This window comes from Bombus pascuorum, chromosome 16 (assembly GCF_905332965.1).
Source record: "Bombus pascuorum chromosome 16, iyBomPasc1.1, whole genome shotgun sequence".
Taxonomy (NCBI): domain Eukaryota; kingdom Metazoa; phylum Arthropoda; class Insecta; order Hymenoptera; family Apidae; genus Bombus; species Bombus pascuorum.
The window spans coordinates 845,010-869,964 of NC_083503.1; the positions used below are offsets into that span (position 1 = coordinate 845,010).

The window sequence follows — 24,955 nt, forward strand, 5'->3', positions numbered from 1 at the left end:
CATACGCTAATCCTAAAGTATTTTACTAGGCTAATGTCTTCTTTATAACATGAAATATTTTTAGAAACGTATCTGTATCGACGACAAGTCCAAGACTGTACACACTACTATGCCTTTAGTATTAGCTGCTTATAAAAAAGAATTTCTTCTTACTTTATTAGAAGTTACAATTTTTAACAAGATAGCAACGAAACATAAATAATCGATAATCGATAATGGTAAATAATAAACGTAATAAAATAAGAAAACATTCTTATACTTCTTTACAAGCTGATACATCAATTATGTTGTATTTATTTCACATTTTTTCGACAAAAGAACCGAAACACCATTGTACATATAATCTCTACCAAATTGCACGTTGTACACCAGACAACTTGTTATAATCGGCCAACTCCCTGAACATAATTCTTGATAATCTCCACCTTGGCACGACACCGTGTCCACGAGAAGTTAGTATACACCGTGATGTTAATTGTCTTAAAGCTGTCTGACGTGGAATTATCTTATCAAATTGTTGATTAACTTCTTCCTGAAACAGCAAAGTAGATTTAGTAAACAAAAAAACCAATAGCTGTAGTTCGTCTAATAATCCTTTCAACGTAACAAATTTCTTCGTATGCTTTTATCACACTTTGAGGTTATATATGACGTACTCGAATTTCCGCTGGCAAAATAGTATTTCTTTTTATAGCTAGAAGTCGCAGTCGTTCTTCGGCATATTGTTTTGCCATGTTTCTTCGTTTAATATCACGAATCATCCACCGACCAACATATTTGTTACGTATTTGCTGCAACTAAACAAAGAATATAGTGAAACTAAAATCTATTGGAAACAATATATGGTTTACTAAAATATATTACATCACGAAGTAAATGTTATATATAAAAAGATTTGAAAACTTATTTCTACTTACCTCGCATGCTGCAAATTTTGTGCTACTTGAAAGAAAATTCGAACATGTCAACAAACCATTCCTCAGAGCAGCCATGTTGGACTCAACAATAGCTATTGCTATGAAATTCGTCGCACGTTACCTAACCTAGTTCTGGCATCGCTCGTATTCTCTATCCATGATGCCGCACACTACTACCATCTTCGCCTAACGGAAAATATATATCTGCCTGTGCTGCACAGTATCGTTCTCTTCGTCCAACGTGTTTTCTACATTCGACCGATAATTTGTTTAAAAAACACCAGAGGAAAATTGCTTCGATCGCTAAATATCGCCCCGAACCAGATTCTGCGAAAAAAAGGTTTCCACTATCAATTTGTTTCTGAAAACGTTAGTTCGACAGCACTATTACGTATTTTCTTTGCACAGGTATATATCGTTTGAATAAAAAATTCACTTTACGACTAATTTCGTGAAAATAAATCACCAAATCACATCCAAGTACATATATTTTGGCAACGTAAGTCAACTTCGATCGATCCTACGATCTATCAATAAATAAGAATTAGGCTTTTGTACTATTGAAATTGTTTTCAAAGAATGCTTGATTCAATTCTTACATCATGCATACGTGACATGTTTTATAACTAATGTTGTCGAAAAACATTGAAATATTTCCATGACACAAGGGTAATAATGGTGCATTGAAATACTATACATGAAATTGTTTCCGTATCTCCTTTATTTTTCTTATCATTGTTATTTATAGGTATGTACACAAAACCGTTGTTAAACCAATTTCAATCGGAAAATCATGGCTAAAACTGCTGTACCGTTGTAGAACAATCATATATTTCCGCACATACTTCTTTTTAATATAGAGGACGTGTAAAAAGATAAGGGAAATCTTTGTAAAGACATATATCATTAGAAAAGTGTTTTGTGTATATATATTTTCGTAGTTCAATTCCTTACCTATAGCCAGGCAATTGGAAAGTAATAGAAAAACAGATTTCATTACCCAGCCAAATTCGTAATAAAATTATCATTTTCATTTTATTCACTGTTTGTTCGATTACTTTGTATCGATGCACCGCGATGCAATGACTCGCTTAAAGCTTTAAAAATTTCTAAAAGTCTCCCCAATGGAATTTTACAAATTCGGAAGCAAATCGTAATTGTAAAACTACCTAGTTTAACAATTTCAATACAAATTTGATTGGAAAATGTGACCTATTTGCCATCACTTTCCAATTACCTGACTAGGTAATAAGTAACTTTACATAGTTTACTTTCTTTTCTCATGGAACTCACAGGCGAAGAAAAACATCTGCTTGCAAACCATTGTTGGCTTGCCTTTCCTACGAAATTCTTTGCGATGAGAAAAGTGACGAAGTAACCATTTTGATAAATGGAATATACGAATATCAAAAAAATGTGGCGAGTATGCAATTACATGCATAAAAAATGCTAGTCGTCGCGATTCTTTATCGACTCTATTATCTTTAATTATCGGTCGCGATTTCGTAGAAAATATTGCAGTCTCCAATGGCAACAACGTAACGTTGTTCTCGTGCGAGGAACGTGAAGAAAGGAGGTAAACTATATTAGCTACTATACGCCCATACCCATCTGGTGATACACATGTACGGAAACTAGTTATTTCTTTTTCTGGGCCTTCTCGGCAGCCTTGGTGACTTTGCCAGTAGCGTCTTTGAAAGTGACAGCTTTGATAACACCGACGGCTACCGTTTGACGCATGTCACGAACAGCAAAACGCCCCAGAGGCGGGAATTCTTGGAAAGCCTCAACGCACATAGGCTTGCTTGGTACAAGCATAACAATGGCAGCATCTCCGGACTTGATAGCTTTAGGATTTTCTTCGGTGGTCTTTCCGTTACGACGGTCACACTTTTCTTTGATATCAGCGAATTTACACGCAATATGTGCAGTGTGACAATCCAACACTGGTGTGTATCCATTGCTGATTTGACCAGGATGGTTCAACACAATAACCTATAACAGACATATAAAACATAATTAATATTTTTAGAATTAAGATGTAAGTAGGTATTAAAATAGGTAAATAGATGTAGATAAGTATTCATATAAAAAGTATTTAACAAAATGCACTCAGTCGCCTTCTGCCGTCAACAAGCCTTAAAGACTTTCCGGTGGAAACCGCGAACGAAGTTAATAGGTTCTCATCATCGTGCAAATTAATCGATAATAATTTACTCGAGTCTGTTTCTAGTTTTTAACGTATTATTAAATATATACCTGTGCAGTAAAATCAGCAGCTCCTTTAGGAGGATTGTTCTTCGAGTCACCAGCAACATAACCACGACGCAATTCCTTGACAGACACGTTCTTCACGTTAAAACCGACATTATCACCAGGAACAGCCTCTTGCAAAGCTTCGTGATGCATTTCAACAGACTTAACTTCAGTGGTCAAACCAGCAGGAGCGAATGTGACAACCATACCTGGTTTCAACACACCAGTTTCAACTCGACCTACCGGTACTGTTCCGATACCACCAATTTTGTATACATCCTACAATCACAATTAATAATATTACCAATATGCCTTTCGAAACAGGAATAATTATTGAAAAATTAGTTTTAGTCAGTCGTCTCTAACCGTCATCAAATTAGAAAATTCTCCGGTGGAAACCGCGAATGAGCAAATAACTTTATCATCATTTAAGATAAATAAAAATTCGGCTATGAAATTCAATCGAAAACTTGCCTGAAGGGGAAGACGAAGAGCCTTGTCCGTAGGCCTAGTAGGCGGAAGAATGGCATCGAGAGCTTCAATGAGGCATTTTCCCTCGACTTTGCCTTCCTTGCGTTCGACAGTCCATCCCTTGAACCAAGGCATCTTTGAAGAAACCTCCAACATATTGTCCCCGTGCCAGCCAGAAATTGGCACAAATGCTACTGCAACAGGATTGTATCCAATCTTCTTAATGTAAGATGATACTTCTTTCTTAATTTCCTCGAATCGGGTTTCAGAGTATGGTGGCTCAGTGGAGTCCATCTTATTAACACCAACGATCAGTTGTTTCACACCAAGGGTAAAAGCGAGCAGAGCATGCTCACGGGTTTGTCCATTCTTTGAAATACCAGCTTCAAATTCGCCAGTACCAGCAGCAACGATCAATACGGCACAGTCAGCTTGAGAAGTACCGGTAATCATGTTCTTGATGAAATCTCTATGTCCAGGAGCATCAATAATAGTAACATAGTACTTTGAAGTTTCGAATTTCCACAGAGCAATATCAATAGTGATACCACGTTCACGTTCAGCTTTCAGTTTATCCAATACCCAGGCATATTTGAAGGAACCTTTGCCCATCTAAAATTTCATAATGCTTTATCAATTACGTTTAAAAATTGTGTAAGAAGTAACCAGCTGTTTCGTTTAGAGAACAGCAGCATCTAATTATCACTGTACTAAGGAAACCAATTACCAGTGACAAAGCTTTGCTAAATTTTTAGCAGTAATTGCAACTACTATTATAATCCTTGTTTCCTTGTAAATATTACTATACTACGCATCAATTACTTACTTCCTGGGCTTCCTTCTCGAATTTTTCAATGGTACGTTTGTCAATACCACCGCATTTGTAGATCAAATGACCAGTGGTGGTAGACTTTCCAGAATCGACATGTCCAATGACGACAATGTTAATATGAATCTTCTCTTTACCCATTATGAAAGTTTTTGTAAAACTTTACTAGTTAAATCTGAAATGAAATAACATATCAGAAAATCATTCTACATTAAAGATTACATTTATACAATGCGTGCGAACAAATTTCAAATTTATTTTACGATTAAAAATTTCCGAATATTGTTCAAAATATCGTTTAAAAATACTCATTTTTGTTAACAAGTTACAGTTTGGCGATTTTTGTTTTGTTTTTTTTCTATCGAGAAAGCAGCAGGTGTCCGTATTAACGTCCACGTGGCGGTATCTGAATATTCGAGAACGGAACTGGCAGCCATTTTGTACGTGATGAGAAGAGCTGCAACGTTGCCAGAATTGCTTGACGCTTGGCGTTGCACAATGCTACGTTACTTATTACTTTCAATAATTCCCAATGAGAAAAGCTATACTAGTGTTATATGTACATATATATTTAAACTTTACTAATTACTCGAAAATTTCCGTTAAAAGTAATATATATTTTAATTGCACGTGAACAACTGCTTTACGGTATCTATAAGGTAACTTCTAAAAAAACATTTAATCGTGTTGAAAACAAAATTATTGTTGATTAATTATATACAGAAGGTTAGAAAAGTATTTAAAATTTGGAAAATTATGTATAAAAAACGCGCTACAAAATTGTATATATTATACAATTGCTATATGATAAATTGATACAGATATACCGCCGTTCAATTACCAAGTTTCGCACAATATAATTTCCACTTATTATCACTTTTACACAGCTATGAACTTTATAACGGTAAAGAAAATTGACTGATTTAACGATCCACCACACTGGAAATCAGCAAGCAAACTCCATTGTTGGCGAAGAGTCGTCCCACAATGTCGTCATTGCACACGATTTCCAGTATACGCATCACGTATCTGGATACCGTACTTAGAAAAATGTTGAAGCCACAATTACAGCTCCCTTTCGATCATACATGTAAAATTACTTTCGTCGATGTTTTTAGAAATTGCCGAACTAGAAAAGATTTTACATCACGAATGGAATTCCAGCAATGCTCGAACTCGTGACCGTGTAACTCCAGTTCTGACAAGCGACCGCCATACTGCATCCGGTTATTTGAGTTTTCCTAATTTTTTAATTTAAAAATCACACTCAATTAGTTATTCGTTTATTCGCGTGAATTGTTTCGTACGATCGAACAATCAATTTGCGAAATTCGACGCGTTTTCCTCGAAAGATATGACGAGCGATTTCAACGAAAGTCAGCATGTGGTCCGTCCGTATTTGAACAGCCGGCGAATATAACGATCAACCACGCGCCCATTTTTTAATATTGTAATTCACCGAGAAAAATAACATTTTAGAGAAACTGTTATCACAACACATTTCGCCCGTATTTCGTGCTTCGTTCTATTCCGTACCTGACGTCCGATGCTACTTTTCCGATGAGAAAATCGACGGATTATGTTCTTGTGCGTAAACCTCGTACAACCACTCACCTTCAGATGCTACGACAGAAAGAGATCGTCCAAGTGAAGTGACATGCGCATACGGGTTTCCTACCATAGCCTCGAAGCCAGCGCCCTCACCATATTGATCATTTGTAAAACGATATACCATTATTTTTCGTATTATTTATATTTTTTGTCGTACAGCTAATAATTTTCCGAATTATTGAAGATACTGGTTGACATGTTTTTTATAAACTTGCAAAAAATTATTGGTTTTAATAACCAGTAAAATTGGAGTTTTTAAGAGGATGAAGCGCTGGGTTCGAGATTACGGTTACGCAGCAACAACAGGCGTGCCGAGACTCGTATATATGTATGTATAGATAGTCCTGGGATGCGTGTACGTGTGTGAGTAGAGAATTGAGAAAAAGATAGGGATATTCAAGCAAGAGAATGTTAACACGCTACATTCAGGGATGCATTAATGTATTCGTAACAGCAGAGTTAATATTACAACCCCGAATCTGCCAAATTTTACAATATCAAACAATAATACGAAGCAAAATCCGATTTTTTTTCGACATTCTTTTTTTACCAAATTGTTCTATACGCGATGACTAGACGACGAGTTCAATGCAATTTCACTTCAAAGCAATATGGATATATCATAATCTACCAATCTAGCCAATATAGATTATTGCTGGGTGAATAAAGAATTTAATATTTTTGTAATACAGATCTATATATATATATGTCGGGTAATCATTGGAGAGTTAGGGGCGTATAATGAATCTTCACGCGAATTGGCCATCGTTATTATGTACTATCGATGATACTTATTGATACAAATGTGATTATTACAGAGTTTAGCAACAAGTTGCAGCAGCGATTAGATAATCCACGGGCAACGGGATAACGAACGCGATTTCTTACACAGTCTAAGTCGAATTCAACTTACTGATCTTCTCTGAGAATCGATTGTAAATAGTCTATCAAGTAAAAAAAAAAAAAGAAAAAGAAAAAGAAAGAAAAAAAAATTTACCAATTCACGAGCTGTATGTGACCAAATGTATTTGTTGTTCACGAGGCATGTAGAACTTATCTGGCTCCTCGGTCCAACTGAAACCGCCCTTATATATTCTTCGTATCCCTTGCATCCCTCGGGTATATCCTTGTTTTTAAGGACAGCTATTTAATTACTTCATACCTGAGTTAGGTACACGTCCCTCCCGTGACCGTGGCTACGTTCAGCGACCCGTTATGTCGCTTCGAGCCCAGGCCCACTGTCATAAATCTCAGGCAAACGCAATTAGATTAAATCATAAACAGCTGTTTTTCAATAAACAATGTTAAGTGTAATAATGTTAAGTAAAAGTCTGGACTAAAGTATCGGTGACTTTCCCGGACATTCCAAAAGAAAAGCCCCGATGTACTTTCATGGCCGATATACATACATGAATCATACTTCAAAGCTACTTTTCTATGATATAATTGTCGATACAATCGGTATTCGATGATATAAGCATATCAATGTGCACGCGCATTTTTATTACCTTTCTTTTATATATATATATATATATATATATATATATATATAACAAACGTTGATTTCGTATTGAATATTTTAAAAATTGTGCTAAGAAGACATAGAAAGTCTTACCGTTACTTCGCAGATAAAACAGCAAAGCAGCTATTCTCGAACTACAGATTACAGACCATTTCCATTGTAAAAATTCTACCTGCTCCAAAGTATTATTCTTGCCGTATGCTAAGATACTGAGATACATATCGAAAGATGTTACAGATATATATATATATAATTCATTTTATTATTTCTTTTTACTGTGGCGAGTTAGGAACTTATCTAAAAGGAATAACAAAGATTAAACGGTGATATCACAAGAAAATGTTGGAAAATACATTGCACGACATATCGAAATACATAATATATAAAGATCAGTAAAATGTATGCACAGTTTCAAAGTACTGTGAACTGTAACATCTTTCGATATGTATCTCAGTATCTTAGCATACGGCAAGAATAATACTTTGGAGCAGGTAGAATTTTTACAATGGAAATGGTCTGTAATCTGTAGTTCGAGAATAGCTGCTTTGCTGTTTTATCTGCGAAGTAACGGTAAGACTTTCTATGTCTTCTTAGCACAATTTTTAAAATATTCAATACGAAATCAACGTTTGTTAAATAATGAAATTATTTATTTTTCGGTATGAAAGGCGATACCTATTTTGCGATTCTATATTTTTCTCCTTAATCTTTGAATCTTTCGATATCGACGATTCAAGAATTATTCGCGATGAAAAGTACGAAACCATTTGGTATGAACGTCGTTGTATGAACGATAAACGTTCAAGGCACTGATGATACCTTGTTACAGCCCTGGACTACTGTTACAAAACCTTTCCGGTGGCGACAATGGAACATAGCTTTCTTAAATCTTTTCATTTATTACACTATATTTTTCTATTCGTTATAATATTTTTCCCTCGTACTATAATATTTCAAATCTGCGTGTATTATAAACACGTACATATCGTATAGACAATATAATGGTATTACCCTTCATATGTTGCTTTGTAAAATCTTTGGAAATTGCGACTTAATAGCCGTCTGAAGATATTCATACGCATTTTAATTCCGACCATTGATAATCCAACATTAATTATCAATTACAAAATATCTATTATTTTATTGTAAAATATGATTCAAGATTGTAATATAATTAATATCGAATATACATCAATTGCGTAATATAATTAATTGATATATAAGGTGTACGATTTTTATACACAAAGGGTACACTTGTTGATCCATCGTTTTTTTATTTTTAAATTATTAATATTTAATAACAAACAATACGCGTTACATATCCAATTGAGGGATGCCCGTGTTTACCTTCGAGCATGAAAAGTATCCTATGATGTCGATATGGGGAAAAGAATTACGGTTTATTACGAGATGTTATGCAATCGCGTTCTCCGCAAACCGCTGAATGAATCATTGAAAATAACGGACGACTCATTATGCATCATTTGCTTTGTACGCAAGTACTAAACGTCATACTGTTGCTAATATACTCTTCAGGAATCATACTAACTAGAAGTTTACAAAGGCAGAATTAGTTGGCAGTAAGATTAAATTTTGGAGATACTTGGAAAGATAAAATCTCGGAAAAGCTTTTCGTCTTTAGTTACTCTCAGCTTTTTATTAAATTTACGTTCTTTTTCCTAGATACCCAAAAATCAATCTCAATTATACGCATAATTTTATTAACATCATGCAATCTTACTGTTACTGACTTTTATTACCGGTGAATATAAAACAACTAACGAAAATACGTTAAGGTTTTCGGAGCACGAGTAATGTAGCAAAGTTCGAACGAAACGAAGTTGCTTTTCGAAGTTCGTATCGATCGATTTTTGACAAAACAAAGCATCAGTTTTTATTGACTCTTGGTATTCGATGTTGCCACGTGCAACGAAAGAGGGGAGATTCCTGTTTCCTAGATCCATTATTCTGCGGGAAGAGATTCGATCGTTCCCATGGTCAGGGTTGCTCCGGAGGAATATGTACTTGTGAATTAAAGTTCATTCGTTTCGAGTCGAATATTTCGCTGGTAACGTTACAACTAGAACTTCTTTCGAGCAATAAGTACAAATAAAGGATGATAAATAATTATTTCTTGCGAATTCAACCGAGTACGATATAAACGAATATGATATTACGAAAATGTAACTGACGACCTAAATGTATTTGGTTTACGAGTTTCACGATTCGAATGAAAGTCGAATGATTTCGAGAGATGCATATTCTTCTGATGTCGCACACCGATAAGCTGATACAAACCTTATATATGTTACAGATATGCATGCGGATACGCAGGAAGACTGAAACATAGAAAATATTCAACCGATGTCACACGGACACGCCGTGATAAAATAAAAAGAAAAGTGAGAAAGAAAGGGACTGGTACTGCAGGGAAAATCCGGTGGTGTACTCGTTGGAGAGTTACAGTCGTAGCGTTAGTCCAGAGACCTATGGCCATCGGACTCGGCAGAAAAATTAAATATCGTACCAAGGTAAAATCCAGGTAGGAAAAATCGTACAGACTGCAAGAAAGAAAAAGGGACGCTCGTCGAGGACGGGCAACTGTGCAGAAGAAAAGGAAAAGAAAATTGAGAATCTTTTGCCATATATAGGCAGAGGGGTGTTGTCGAAGGATACATCTTGCCAACTTCAATCTTCTATTTATATTTCTGAATTCCTACTGACATCCGATCGTACAGACACTCGCACGTGGGAGCGGCGTAGCTAAGTTTCGAAAATTTAAAAATAACTTCTATCGTCGAGGAGGAGGAAACGGATATACGTGTAGAAATGGACAAAAATTCACGCGTAATCGCGCGGGTAGACATAATTCATGTTCCAGTACATAGTCGATGATACACGCAATGTATACTCGTTACGAGTCTAATTGATAATTGTATGGTTACAGTCGTGTTCTCTCGCCGTCGTATCTTTTTTCTCTCTCTCGTTTTTCTCTCTCGCTCTTTTTTCTTCTTTTTAAATTTTATTTGTGACTCCCGTTAGCTCGATTCTCGTTGTCTCCCTTCTGACAGTCACGATCGTTTAATTAACATATGTCGCGCTCTAACCTTAATGCAGACGTTTTGGTCGATTCTTTGTAATCGGAAGTAGACTCTCTCGCATAACGTATTCTTCCACGCGTTTACATTCTCTCTTATTTCTTGTTCCCACTCTTTCTTACCTCGTCCCTCGTGTACACACATATACATATAGATATACCGCTTCATTCACGCGTTACTATCTCGCAGGCTTGTTATCTTTTATCGGGGCAATCGTAAAGTTGTGCAGGATGACATCGTTCAGGCGTTAGATCGGAGAAATGCTACGATTAAAAAAAAAAAAAAAGTACAGGGGAAACGGTTCCAACTAAGTTCGAACGAGTATCATACGCTAACCACTGCTTTTCTCTTTTCGGCTATCGAAACAACAATTACTATTTTTCTTGGCACGCACGCGATTCGCTACATGCCTTCCACACGCTTCGAGAAACGATCGGTTTCTCCGCTAATTTCCAATAATTTTGTACATTGGTAAACTTTTTGTTCAAAGAAACGACACTCCGATCGCACGACACCCTTTTTCGTATAACCCTGCACGCAGCTTCTATACATGTTCATACTATTATCATATATATGTTCATCATTATATATCTATATTTATTTGTAATTATACTCCTATTTACAAAAAATTGTTCGTTAAACGTTAATATTCAATATCGCAACTGTTATTACATTATAACTTTATTCCTGAGTGACCATTCATTAAGAGACTCGCCTCTTATTTCTTCTTCTTTTTTTTTTTTCCCCCCCGCCCCCTTCTATTTTTATCGGATAGCTTATTTTAACGCTAAAGCGCCGCGATAAGAAACCGAGGTAGTAAGACGACAAATACGGAAATACGTTCAATTTTTAATGGTTGATCGATACTTAAGTCGAACCGATTGCGGATAAACTATCGAGAATCTCGTTCGAAAGCCCAAGTCGATTTCCTCGTTCGAAGAAACGATCAGACTCGAACGTTTCAGTGCTTTCAGACATATTCAGCTCAAGAAACGATAGATACCTTCAATCGTAAGACAAAAAAATAATTACATATCGAAGAAAATGACAATCGTTTGAAATCATTGTCATTTATAATCATCGTTTGTATGAGACATCGAAAAATCACTCGTTCGCGAATCAACGAAACTATACCGCTTGTTTTAAAACGATCATTTCGGCAAGTTTAACCCTGCTGTTCTCCTCGGCTCTGCGTCTTCGCTCTTATTTATTCGTATTACATAATAAAGGTAGTAAACGCTATATGGAATACCGAAATCAAACATTTTATAGAAATTATTTACATTTCGATAATATCTATCGAAATGTAACGTTCATTTCGGATCGCGTAGTCCCGGAAAGAATAGCAGGGCGCTGATAGCGTTACACGTACGTCTCCCGAATTTCTATAATCTACTTTTCAGAGATTCAATGGTTGTCGAAACCCACCACGCGAATTATGAGCCGAATATGCGTAACGCAACAAATAATTTAAACGCGTCTAATTTACCAACATTGTATAATAATTTTGACTTAATCCTGAACGATATTCTTTACGTTACTCGAACTATTTACATATAATTAATCGCTTGATATGAACTGGCCTAATATTATTACGTAAACTCCGAATGTAAATTAAGAATTTTCTGAATCATTTTGTGGAGAACGGTACGTATATATCGTTAAAAGAAACATTGAGAAACTTTACGAATTTCAAAAGTGTCTACATATTACGCGAGTGATATGCCGCGACGAAAGAAATGTTTCTGATTTCAACGCGAATAAATTTCTTGAATCTATAGAAGCAACAAGATTATAGGTTGTAAAGCAGATAAACGTTCGTTCGATATAAAATAAATCGTTAAATTGTATTTGTAATTGACGATTAATATACTCTTATTTATAAAATCTTGCGAATACATGTAACAAATATACTTCCTGTATAATATTGGCACTTATTCGTAAACAATATTCATAAATACTTGTTCATCGTTATCTCCTAAATTCTCGATACTAATTGGTACTTAATGAAACAACTAAAGACACACGACGTAAGAACGAAATTAGTATCCAAGGACAAGGATCGGCGAACACTGACAAATATACTTCGAGAAGAGTGCGAGGAAGACGGTCGTGAATCTTGGCACGAGTCGCACATCATCGCGCAAGAGGACGATGACGACGATCCACAAAATGATTAGAGAAATTCTCGCAAGGATCACTAGCCGACGAAGTATTTCGAACCATCGATCCCGAACGTACGTGGTTCCATCGAGCGTCCGTGCATTTTGTCCAATATTCATTCGCTTACTTAAATGAAATTATACAACACGCGTAACAATATCGATTAGGCGATTGGGAGGTTTCCATGCATAAGATATCGTCAATCGGACAGTATAACGGGAATCGTCGACCTGCCGATCGGACCACGTCGATCGATTATCAACAAACTTTCACGAATCGTGTCCGCTACGATGCGCGAGACCACATCGATGACTTTTGCGTTCACGCGCGTCTCAGCTCTTCAGCTCCTTTGTAACACCGATAAACATCTTCAATAAAATCAATATCATGCAAACAGTCGTGAGGAGATTTATACCGCGAAGATCATCCGAGTTAGTTCTATCGATCGTGTAAATTCGAGCTTCTCAAAATCGAATAAAAACTACGGCGAGCAGGAGCGAGCTCGATCTCGCGAATCGTCGAACTCGCTCCTCGCCCGCGTTCCAAGGTTTCAGAGACACTACATTCTCATCTTTGTTTCCCTTTACCGCGCCGCCATCCTGATATTCTATCGTCGCGAATGAGACTTACATATATATATATATATATATGTACACACACACACCTTTCCCGATAAACATTGCTTTTAATTAAGTATAGATGGGTTTCGGTAAATTGATAAATAACAAAAAGGAGCGTATACAAATACCGAATTAGGAGCTACACTAATAGGAGGGTATCGTCTTATTTTGTTCTTATTTTGTTCGTCCGTGTACAGGTAAGACACTATCGTCGAAGATGGAGCTTCAAAGTGTTCAACTATAAATCTAGTATCTCTGAAACAATATCAATACATGATAAGATATCGGAAGGCTTATAATATTGGATAAAGTCACAAATTGTTCATCAGCAGTTTCGATGCTGTGCTCTGGAATATTTTACACTATGAAATAAGACGTGACTCGGAGCAACTGGCTAGATAATTAATTAAAGGGGGGTATATCATTTCCTAACGTATCCGTAGACAGCTTAGAAATGGTGTATACATGTAAACGATACACAGACAATACGATATAAACGATATAAACGATATATAAATAAATCATCGTGTTGCGTAAAGTACTAAGTACATATTTGGTAACGAGTATAATAAATTACGAACGTACACGTATCACAGCCATTTAAATAGCCTACAATTTTAGATTTATAAATGGTACGAGTATCGAGCAACAAAAATAAATGGAACGTATTCTTCGTAACGGAAGGTACAAAATACCATGAAACCGGAAACGTACTACACACCAAGCCATACGTTGCTCAGAGATTATCGTTGTCCACAGCATTCTCTCAAGGCTATAATCAAAAGTACGTCGACCATACATATACGTACACAAATCATGCTTATAAATTTAGTACAATAATGTAGATAATAATTGTATAAGTAAGGCTGATTAAACGCACTCCTCTTTTCCTGTTCCAACGCGATCCAACGTTCTCTCTCCGTTTTATCGTTAGTCGTCGGCGATACCGTTGTATCTTCAACCGCATCCACGATCGAAATGGATTTTTACAGCGTGGCGCGCCGCCAATAAGTCAACACTCCGATCAGAAGCAAGCGCGATCGCGCGTAAAACTTTTATAAAACCAAGAGAGAGAGAGTTTAATCGTCCGGTGTCTCCCGTGTAATGATCTGACGATGACGTATAGGACTAGGTATTCAATGATTTCAAAGTTCTTCCCAGAACTTTTCGAACATGGCAGTAGAATAATAGTACACCCGATACCTCGTCGCAAAGACGAAGTAACTCGACCTACTCTGATCTTCTAATCCTTTAAACATTATACCATTTAGTAACATTATCAATATATCATTACTTTTTATTTACCGGAAGAGTTTCCTTCCGTAATAACGATATGAAACAAATTGCAAAGGAAGAGAGCAGCTCTGACGCTAAGAGAGGCAAATATTCTTCTTAAAAAGGGTTAACCGCTAATTCTCTCAATTGATTCTTAAATTCGTAAATTTTCTTCGCTTACACAAGTATATTAGGAATGGAGAAAATCCGAGTTCGCGATATGTACACAGCACGAGTATTTAATTTTAGTTGCTTCCAGAATTTAAACATCCTGATGTGAAATACACGATGTAACTTCTTCCCTTCTAATCCTTCGAGTTATCACGCCCTTGCTTCAAGGTAAGGTAGGTTTTCGGATACTGGTGTATCTTAACGATTGTTCGTTTAGACTTTGCGCTGTATTCCTGATAATGTCTGTCGCTGTGAATACCATGTAGATCGATATAAGTCTAATCCCGCGGAATCTTTCGCATGAAATACGTCCCTCGATAATGCTCGAAGCTAGCTAGATAACTACGCAATATACATACCCCCTTTTGCGCGTTTCATCTCTATCTGCCTGCTTTTCTCCCGTCGTCTTTCGGATTCGCGCGTTTCGTTCGTTAAATGGAAATCTCGTCGGTTCAAGCGGTAAACGTGCGGTCTGCTTACAAAGTGGGCAAAGTAGAACGTTAAAAAAATGTATTTAACTATTAAAGTCTATTCGATGGTTTATAAATACTAAAAAAGTCGCTATCCTTATTACAAATCGTTTCGTATTTTGTAGTTCGAAGGATTTACACCGCCTTCTTCTTACCTGTCTCTATAATACAAACGGGCGAGTCTGCAGTTTATTATTTCCCCCACAATTAATACGGATGTTTAATGAGTGTGGCGTTTTTTTTTTTTTTTGTTTTTGCACCTTTTTACGTTATCTAAATAATTCTCGAAGAAAGATACTATTCTTCGACTTTGTTTGTTCCTCAAACGCTATATCAAGGATTGCGACTAGAATGGATATGAAACTTCCAACGAAACTATGCGTTCCCAATGGAAAAGTAAAGAATATAAAAATAACTCTATCTTGAAGACTCGGAGAACAAAATTTAGGGCAACGTTCGAACGATAATAATTGCCGCGATGTTGGTTCATCGTCGATACTGTTTCGATCTCCAATGAAAGATAACGAGCCGAATAAACGGGGAAAATTGTCGATCGCGAAATCGTACTATGTTATTAATCATAATTTAACGTTATAAACATGGGGGAAATAGGGAAGAAGGGTTGTGATCCCGTATCGATTTTTCGAATCTGGAGAAATTCGGTCCCGTTGAGGCCCTCGAGGAGAAATGGTTTGTTAGTACGAGGACAAGTAATTCTATCGTCGTTCGTCCGAATTGAAACTTTCGAAGCTGATAATACGACTCGATTATGAATGCTTTGCTCCGCTTCAAATACATTCACGTTCGTAATTTCTATGCGTTTGGTTTCGGCACATCGAAAGGAAAGATGTGTAAAAAAATAAAATTACACGTACAGGTAGTAGTGAGATTCAATTTGATCGTGTAAATTATCTCGCGATTCTGACAAATCTTTTCTTCAACCAACCGTGTTGTATCATTGAAAAGAAATTACCGTAGAATTTCCACGAGTGAAACATATACGACAAGTTATCTACGCTATTCTCGTATTCCGTACATGTGAAAAAAATATGAAATCTAATGACCGGAAATGAAAGCAGAAGTCGGAAGCAGCGATGCAGATGGTGGCTTTAGTTGGTCCCGAACATGAGTTACTCAGGTTTGTGTACAAATCTTTATCGGTCGATAAACGAAAGATTCGAAGTACATGTCAAACACAGATCACACATTTCCAATTAATACGTTCAATTCGTTTCGATAACTGCACGTAACAAACGATATACAACGAATAAACTAATTTCTTTTCTATTCACTGTAATCGTATCTTCTATACTATACTAACGATGAAAACATATTACCCTTCAGGGGAAATAAATCGAATTTGGTACAAAAGATTTTAAAAGAACGAATTATAGAAAGAAAGACGATAAATATACAAAGTTAAAACGAGCACGATTTCTGCACAAACCCATTGTAAAAGTCGCGCATGGAATCGTGTCGATCGTTGCATCATGGATCTCAGCTTATGGTAACGCTGCGCGTGTCGAACGTAATGTAACATCTATCTCTCCCTCTCTCATTCTCTCTTTCTTCTCTCCACTCTCTCGTTCGATCTTTCTTTCTCATTCTCTCAAGTAGCATTTTAAACGTTACGAGTTATCTATTAACCTATACGGCCCTACGATATACGGATGAATGTTCCTTTGGCAGTTTATTTACACGCGAGTTGAGCCATGGCGCCGAAAATATCATACGGCAACGAATTTCGATGTCAAGCAACCCGTGAAGCACGGAACATTTTGAAAAGTTGCGAGACACGTCAAAATCAATAGATTTTTTTCCCTCGTGTAGCGAACCAGCACTTTTGAAAATGCTTCGTGTCTTGGATGGAGAGTGTCGTTGCGGATATTAGCGAGTCGATCCTCCAAACGTTTCTTAAAAATCGTTCATCAGAGTGTTTACAAATAGTATACGCGTATAAAAGGGTTTGAAATGTTTCGATCTAACATTTCCTTCGTTTCTATCTATCCATCTTGAGAATGTTTATGGTGACCGTAATTTTAATGTAACGAATCGTTCCATCGTACTTTTTATATTTACTATTTACTTCATGCTTCGTGATCAAAATAGAAACAATTGTACAATTATAATGACAGTGGTGAAACATGATTTTAATAGGGTAGCGTTAACTACATTGTTTTGTTAGAGAATTCTGCTCAAAACAAACGCAACAGTCTGCTATCGTATCGTGAGAAAATTGTTAAAAGAATATTTATTGAAACTTGTAATATATATATATATATATATTCTGATATATATTTTTTCTATTTTGCGTTATGTCGCTTTAGCTTAAATGCAATATAGCGAAATACTATTAAAAAGTGGTTTGTTTTTATAGAGTATAACAGTATGTTATAATAGTATACTATCGATACTCTACTAGCATATAAATAGTATGTTATTATAACAGTATTACAATAAGTGCAGTAGAAATGTTATACAGATATTATGAAATCATCTGAAACTTTAAAACTTATAAAGTATTACAAGTGTGTCTATATTTATCATCTGTCAACTAACTGCTAATTTCAACGAAACAACACTCTCCATTTTACCAACATAGTCCATAGCTCAACTGCAGCTACCATAACCATGTTATTTACAGAAACAGTACGATCATATAATTGAGATATCTTGCGCTGTTAGTTCCATTTAGTTTTGTACCGCCGTTTTCCTCGTCATTTTCACTGGCAGTGTCTCCCTTTGCCTCGACAATAGTATCTAGTCGATCCATCGTACCCCTCTGGTGGTGATGACTACTTGACAAGTCACTTTCAGGTGTCTCGTCCGAGTCTACGTCGATCATATGGTCGTTAACCTGGATTTTGACTACAGCATCTACCGGGTACTTTCCCTCGTCGCTCGATGACGTCGTTCCCCTTTGCGAACCTACCCTGCTCGATAATATTCTGTCATTTTTTTCACAACGAGGACAATTTTGACCATTCGACGAACCTTCGTCGCTCTGACATCGGAAGCATATTAAATCACCTTCGCTAGAAAAATCGCAATGTTCGCATTGAACGACATGTCCATTACCATGACAGACTTCGCAGACAGGACTGTCGTCGTCCTGCTTTAGGTCTCTGTCTTCATAGTCTCTTCGGTCGTGCTCCTGTTCGTATTTCTTGGGCCAAACTCTTCGATACTCTTGATCGCGATACGACGACCTAGGCGAAGAAGATTGACCGCTATGCTCTTGATCGTGATATACCGTCGACCGAGGAGAAGACATATGAATCGGGCTTTTGTACGCGCGGGAAGTTCCTGGTTCCTGAAGTCGATCGTCGAAACGCTCCTCGACGTATCTGCTAGAATAGGAGCCAGGCGTTTGTGGCCTGTACGTACAGGTACGGGTTTTCTGATCGCATTCGCTGCATAGCAATAAGTTCGACTTGCTGCCAGGCTGCGAAGCGTAACCATTGCAAGTGCCGTAATACTTCTCATCTTCGTCGCTTTCGAAGAAATGTTGACTGAGGCTACCGATCGATTTCGTATCGCTGGATCTACCGGAGATCCTAGTTTCTTCCAGTTCTTCTCTGTCGTCCGCCGCGTATCTGTAACAAAGTTTACACGCGTGAAGAGTACACGTATAAGAATTATGCACGGAATTCACTTCAACTGGAAGCTCAGCAACGATGCTTTGAGATAAATGCTTCAGGATGATGCTTCCGATTAAATGCTCATCTTTAATAGGGGTAACAACACCGCTTTACCTGTCGTCCGTAGCGTCAGCCAAATAGTGTCGTATTCGCGCAATCTTCGTTTTGCCGCGCTCTCGCGGCCTTGTTTCTTGTTAAATGATACTTTCTCGATTTCGCTCGTTGTTATCTTCTAAACTGGAAGACGAGCTGGCACCGCAAATCTGCATCTCGATTTCAGCCAATCGATTCTCAACCTCCCACTGTTGTTGATTCAGTTTAGCGCTCATCACTGCGTTTTCAGACTCCAAACAAACCAGACGTTCCCGGAGACGTTTAATTTCAGCCAATAAAGCTTCGTTAGTGCCTAAAAGCGGCGTGGCACCTTCGCTCACTAAATGCGTCATGCTGCTGGTTATGCCTGGAAAAAGTAACGTGTATCGTCTTATCGATCGAGTAAATCGATAATATCGAACATCGTGTACAAATACGCGTATTGTTAATTAATTCGTTATCGATTAAAGCAAGGCAAGAAACGTCTATTTAAGAAATTTACTTGCAAATTGTTTCGACATTTTACGTATAGTTCTTCTCCCAGTTAAAACATGCTTGTTCTAGACGAATGACTTCATTTTTCATTGGATTCATTCAGGCAATGTTTCCTTATTGAACTGTTCGCGGCGACCCGTTTACAACGGATGAGTGCTAACGTCAACGCATAAATTGCTAGTAGGTAACAAGTCTCTGTTCGATCTCCGATGAACTTTTAATATTACAACATGTTACGTAAGATCGAATGAAAACCACTATAAATAATCCGATGCTCTAAAGGAGACGGAGAGTTTCAAAATAGATAGAGAGTTTCAAGCGAACGATGTATATCATACTATTCATAACTAGTTTGTTTACTCTACCGCTAAAAGATAAATCTCTTTTTCCTATCCCTCCAATGTTTTAATGTCTTTGAACGTTCATATACGCTACGTTTAAATTGAGTTTAGGTTAAGTTTGGATCGTCCATTAAAATTTCGCAATATCACGAGACGAACAACTCTTTACGATTCCCTCTACGAACAGTGGACAACTGACAGAAAACTCGTTATCACGTTATGCGTGGATCCTGATCAACGACAACAGGTCGTCAGAGTGGTTCCTTCCTTCCCAAGTAACAATTTTTCCGGACCTCAAACGCAACAGCCAAATCATATTCGGAACTCTATACGAAACGCATGTATATTCGGATAAGCTTTCGTAGCACAGTCGGCCGGGAAAATAAAACCTCCTACGGGAAATGATCGTCGCGAGTTTCCAACTCATTCGTACTTTCGAACATTCGTTCCTCTTATCTCGATATTCTTACAAATTCTTTCTTGGCGATGGGTAGCCTTTTAGGTGAACCGACCAGTAAATCAAAGGATACTGTGCATCAGGCATGGAAGCTTCGATTCCAACGGAAGAGGAAGAAGATTCCTTGGTGATTTAACGTCCATTAAATCACGAAGGAAAAATGCGTTCAATCCGAAGGTCCGAGAGTTAAGAAAGAGAATCGGGGTCGAAGAATTCAGAAGGAGGGCGTATATTTCCAGTCGGTGGCGTTCAAGATGAAATACTTGCCAGAGTGGGTGGACTGTCTGCCGGTGGATGGCTGTGTGGCCGCGGATTGCGGTGCCCTGGCGGTCTGATCCTCGCTGCTGTGGCCGCTGCTGGTGGCACTCATCGGACTATCCATGCTCCTCGCAACGTTGCTCGCGTTGACGTTGCTGGCGGTGCTGGGCAAGCCGCGCGACGTCACCGGACTAGGGCTGGGGGAGAACAACGAGTGGCCAGCCGAGTACGCGTGAGTGGACTTGGTGTCCACCGGTGAAACCCACATCTCCTCCAACGGTATACGACCTCGTGACTCCACGAGGCCTGGCGTGCTTTGGCATCGTCCCATTGCAGCTGAAAGTTCGTATCGTGCGCGTAAAACGTCACATGCCACAAGTATCAAGTTCGGTTGTCGGAGGAACAGTAGTGTTGCTTTTAGTTTTGGAAAGGCTCGCAGTCTGTTTGAAAATGTGTCTTTTAGTTTTTTTTTTTTTTTTTTTTTTCTTTTTCTCAGGAGTTACGTAGACTGACTGTTTTTTTCGTGAGGTAGTTGCACAGTTAGAGCGTTCTAAATGAAAGCTGTTTGAGAAGGAGGTGTGCGTGAGGTTGGAGTTTTACTTAGTTTATGCGCAGCTAGTTTGATACTTTCGCATAAATTTTAAACGAAGTTCTGTAAAGTTTTGTATTTCGTACGTTCTTATTTCGACAGTGTTCTGCTATGTGCGAGTAACAGTGCTGTTTTTGGTTTCGGTAGGGCTTGTAGTTGGTTTCGAAAGGTTGTTTTTTTTTTTTCTAGTATTTTTCAAGATTTATGTAGATCGATCGTTTTACAAGACAGTTCGTCGATTAAATGGATTCTAGTTGGAAAGGAGACGTGTAAGATCATCGTTGCAACCAAAAGTTTACTCTTAGTTGGTGCGTGTTACGGAGTTTCGATATATTTGGTACTTAAATAAATTTTCCGTTGAGATTTGTAAGACTGGGATACGTCAAAGTACGATTAAGTATGAAATTCACGTGAGGTTGAAAGTTTCTAAAACGTCTGCACCGATCAACCGAATTACGTTTTTCCATCTCACGTCGCTACAATTTTTTCGAAAATTAACGAGAACTTACTAATCGTAACACGTCATCGCGAACGGTAGTCTCGCGTTCGAGTTCTGCTTTCGCGAACGCGCTTCGTATCGATCGAGCTTGTACACTGGATTTCGTTATAACGTTAATAATATTCGATTTCACTTTAATTGGCTACATTATTCGCAAAGATAGAATTTCCTCTTACAGAGTAAAGGCCGCTATACAATAATCAACGACGTGGAGCTAAACGAAAGTTGAATATAACGATCCAAGTAATTCCGCCGCCGTATTGGTAACTAATCGTAAATCCTTCAACCGGAGATGTACACAAGTTTCCACTAGGCGCGGTCCGCTGCAAACTAGACAGCTTTCCACGAGCTGAAACGCAACTTCATATTTCCAATACTACAAAGCAAACACGCGAACAACATCCTCGTTACTCTACGTGGAGCCGAGTTGCCTTGACAAGTGCGCGATCTCCTTTTTCTCCTATTCTTTTTTTCCTCTCGAAATTCGTCTCAAGCTCGTTCGCCGTGTTCTGCGTTCGAGTCCTTTGTTCGAGAACAGGCCTCGCGGATCTGCTTGCAATGCCGCCTAACCGCCTCCCATTTTCACCACGGCGAGCTTCTTTAATTAAGCCACCGCCTTTCTCATTGTGCAGCAGTGCGGCGCACTGCAGCGGTGCTGCCTCTGCGGTTGTTGAGTTTTGCGCGAGCGAACGAGCGCGCGCGTGTGTCCGTGTCAGTGTGTATGTACAGCACTGTATGGCCGTCTCCAACTACATACGCGTACACACGTAAGTACAGACGATGCGATTCGCCAGTTCGAAAGTTCGTAACAACAGCAACTTTCTTTCGGCGAAAGAACGACGCCAGGGCGAAGAGGACGATAAGCTGCGCGTTTGTTCGCTCTTCGACTTCCGAACTAATTAATCGAAAGCCCACGGTCCGGCCACGTTCGACGGCGACACACCGACGATCAAGAATTTTTTCACAACGCCTTTGACGTGCCCGCTAGCTGTTTGCTTCGTTATTCGCCAACGAGATCCTTTTAAATCTCCTCCGCGAGCTTCTACGGCGTATCATTAGGCTGCTGTTCCTCCGTGATTTAAGAGCGAAAAAGCAGTTTTGTTGTACTTTGGCTCTTTTTTAAATTGGTTTCAACGTCGCCGCAACGCACGGAAGAAGGTCGTTAGTGGACCGCGGATATTTATGCAAATCTATTTTCTCTTCTTTCTTTTTTTATACGCGAGGGTAAAGAAATGGCGCCAAGATTTAGGTAGTTTGTCTACGCTCGAGTCCAACGCTGTGCGTCGAATATTCGACATACTTCTGCATGTTACGCGCATTCTACGCATTTTTGCATCTCTACGTCTCTCGCAGATGCATAAACATCCGCAGCCTGATCGGATTTTGTCGAAATCGTTCGCTAGAAATTTGATAACTTGCGGAATTTCGATGGAAATAATGTGATTTGCACGGTTTGTTACAGTTCTCCTCGGAACATAATAATACACTGTTGGTATCGCCTGGCGGATTTATTACTCTCCTAGTGTCCTATTCGTTTCATTCTTACGCGACATGCTTGATATTTGTCGGTACACTACATCGTTCACGGATTGGCAGTTCTTGCTCGTGCCACAAGTACGAGCGAGTTAGAAGCCGCATGATTTATCCTGATCCTGTACGGTATACTTTCTCAGTTAACGCGTGAAAGAGCCGTTCCTTTTTTGCAAAGATACGTCTAAGATAATTATGTTCAAACAGCTAAAGTTTCGATTAAACAATTCGTAAAAGTTAGACTTTCCATTTCTGGATATCAAACTTCTTTCTCAAAGTTTATCTATTCGAGAACTAAATTTTACCAGAGATTTCCAGTCTTCGTTACTTGTTTCAAACTCTTCAAGCTACCCACACTGTGTGCCTTTAAAAACAAATTATAATATCGCGCGAGCGTCGAACAATTCTAAGCACTCTTCCTTCACGAAGTTCGCCATACGTATAATTCTTCTTCGATAACTGCCTTCACGATAACCTTTTTTCGAGCTATTGTGGCTTCGATGGCAGCGTTCGTTCTCTGCATACGTATAACCATGAATCGCTTGTACTTCTGTTCCTTTGGTCACTCAATCACGTCATGGAATAAAAGGTCCGAATCGACACGCGTGACTGGTCGTATTACGGGGCAGGATTTTTGACAGTTATAGCGATCGTGGATATTTATTACATCCACTGGTAACATTTTTCTTTCCGTAGTTTATGTACCCAGCCGAGGCGCAGGCCTTTCGGTGTATCGCGTTTTTGGACGTTGGAACGTACGAGGAAGATATTTATATAAATAAACGTTGTTCTCGTGCCTCTTGTCCGCTTCTCAAAGTAGCTACCAAAGCAGGTGTTACGATACACCCTGTATAGCAACGCATGCGAGTTACGAATCTAAAGTTTACTCTTTTCGATTCGTCCGTGCGATGTTCGAGCAAACCGGCGAAAGACTTAACAACTAATGGGCAAAGCCACAAACGCGATACATTTATCCCTCGTTTTCGTGCTATTTTGGCTTGCAGAGGCGGCTGCTAAATTTTCTACCATCTGTTGCAGAATACTCGGTATACGAGGGTAAATTAATAAGCAAATTACATCTCCGTGCTAACTTTCGCTCTAAACTATGTAATTGCTGGTAAGCGGGTAGACAGATTCGGCTGGAATTGCTGTTAATGCAGAGCTACGTTTCAACTCGTTTGCATTTGTCAACGATACACGTGTACGCGAATACACGCAGAGGATGATGTTTATCCAGGTTCGAAATGTTGCTGTTCCAGCAACGTTTTGTGGCTGAAAGATTACGACGAGTCGAATGTGGTTTGCGAGAATCTTAGGATCAAAGAAATTTGTTAGGGCGGAACGTGTTCAGCCGTCGATCTGCGACTAACTGGCGGAAGCGTAATACAAGCAAAAATACAGGGGAAGAGCGCGAGTGTCGTCGTCGTTTTATTCCGGTCGGCAACATTTTTCGTTTTTTACGGAAGAGCAGATTTAAAAGTCAGGGTATATTGTCAATCAGTGCCATTGTTACGTTCGGAACAAAAGAACCACGTGAAGTCTTCATCGCCATCATTTTCCAGCATTGTATCTATCCTAATATTATAGCTTTTTGTTCGAAACAGCGCGGCGAGGAATCCATCGACGCAAACAAGATCGTAGGATTCTAT

The 24,955-nt window shown here is 38.4% G+C and overlaps 3 protein-coding genes across 15 annotated transcripts in view; all 3 read right to left on the bottom strand.

Moving 5' to 3' along the window:
* Positions 1–186: 186 nt before the first annotated feature.
* LOC132915217 (small ribosomal subunit protein uS14m) lies at positions 187–1,078 on the bottom strand. Its single transcript, XM_060974952.1, has 3 exons — positions 918–1,078; positions 657–797; positions 187–532 (listed from the first exon to the last, which is right to left on the bottom strand). Exons 1-3 carry the CDS (start codon positions 990–992, stop codon positions 347–349), a joined length of 402 nt encoding a protein of 133 aa, XP_060830935.1. The 5' UTR covers positions 993–1,078; the 3' UTR covers positions 187–346.
* Positions 1,079–1,622: 544 nt separating this feature from the next.
* On the bottom strand, positions 1,623–4,648 carry LOC132915216 (elongation factor 1-alpha). The gene is made up of 4 exons (XM_060974951.1): positions 4,471–4,648; positions 3,648–4,256; positions 3,177–3,452; positions 1,623–2,912 (listed from the first exon to the last, which is right to left on the bottom strand). Exons 1-4 carry the CDS (start codon positions 4,612–4,614, stop codon positions 2,556–2,558), a joined length of 1,386 nt encoding a protein of 461 aa, XP_060830934.1. The 5' UTR covers positions 4,615–4,648; the 3' UTR covers positions 1,623–2,555.
* Positions 4,649–18,863: 14,215 nt separating this feature from the next.
* The window catches only part of LOC132915036 (cyclic nucleotide-gated cation channel alpha-3-like), a 219,775-nt gene continuing 213,683 nt past the window's right edge, over positions 18,864–24,955 (bottom strand). For 12 of the 13 annotated variants that reach the window (XM_060974645.1, XM_060974643.1, XM_060974644.1 and 9 more), the window contains 3 exons: positions 20,698–21,024; positions 19,159–19,504; positions 18,864–18,999 (listed from right to left, as the gene is read on the bottom strand). In XM_060974645.1, the coding sequence (XP_060830628.1) occupies positions 19,239–19,504; positions 20,698–21,024 (593 nt within the window). In that variant the 3' untranslated portion in view covers positions 18,864–18,999; positions 19,159–19,238. The remainder of the gene's footprint in view (positions 19,000–19,158; positions 19,505–20,697; positions 21,025–24,955) is intronic. The other variant, XM_060974654.1, reaches the window with a different exon arrangement.

Bases quoted from the DNA above. Each gene is read 5' to 3' on its own strand.
- LOC132915217 (XM_060974952.1), bottom strand. From the start codon at position 992: ATGGCTGCTCTGAGGAATGGTTTGTTGACATGTTCGAATTTTCTTTCA. The intron at 798-917 runs GTAAGTAGAAAT...TTCTTTGTTTAG, and splicing joins CAAAATTTGCAGCATGCGAG to TTGCAGCAAATACGTAACAA. The intron at 533-656 runs GTACGTCATATA...TTGCTGTTTCAG, and splicing joins TTTTGCCAGCGGAAATTCGA to GAAGAAGTTAATCAACAATT.
- LOC132915216 (XM_060974951.1), bottom strand. From the start codon at position 4,614: ATGGGTAAAGAGAAGATTCATATTAACATTGTCGTCATTGGACATGTC. The intron at 3,453-3,647 runs GCAAGTTTTCGA...TTGTGATTGTAG, and splicing joins CTCTTCGTCTTCCCCTTCAG to GATGTATACAAAATTGGTGG. The intron at 2,913-3,176 runs GTATATATTTAA...TGTCTGTTATAG, and splicing joins CTGCTGATTTTACTGCACAG to GTTATTGTGTTGAACCATCC.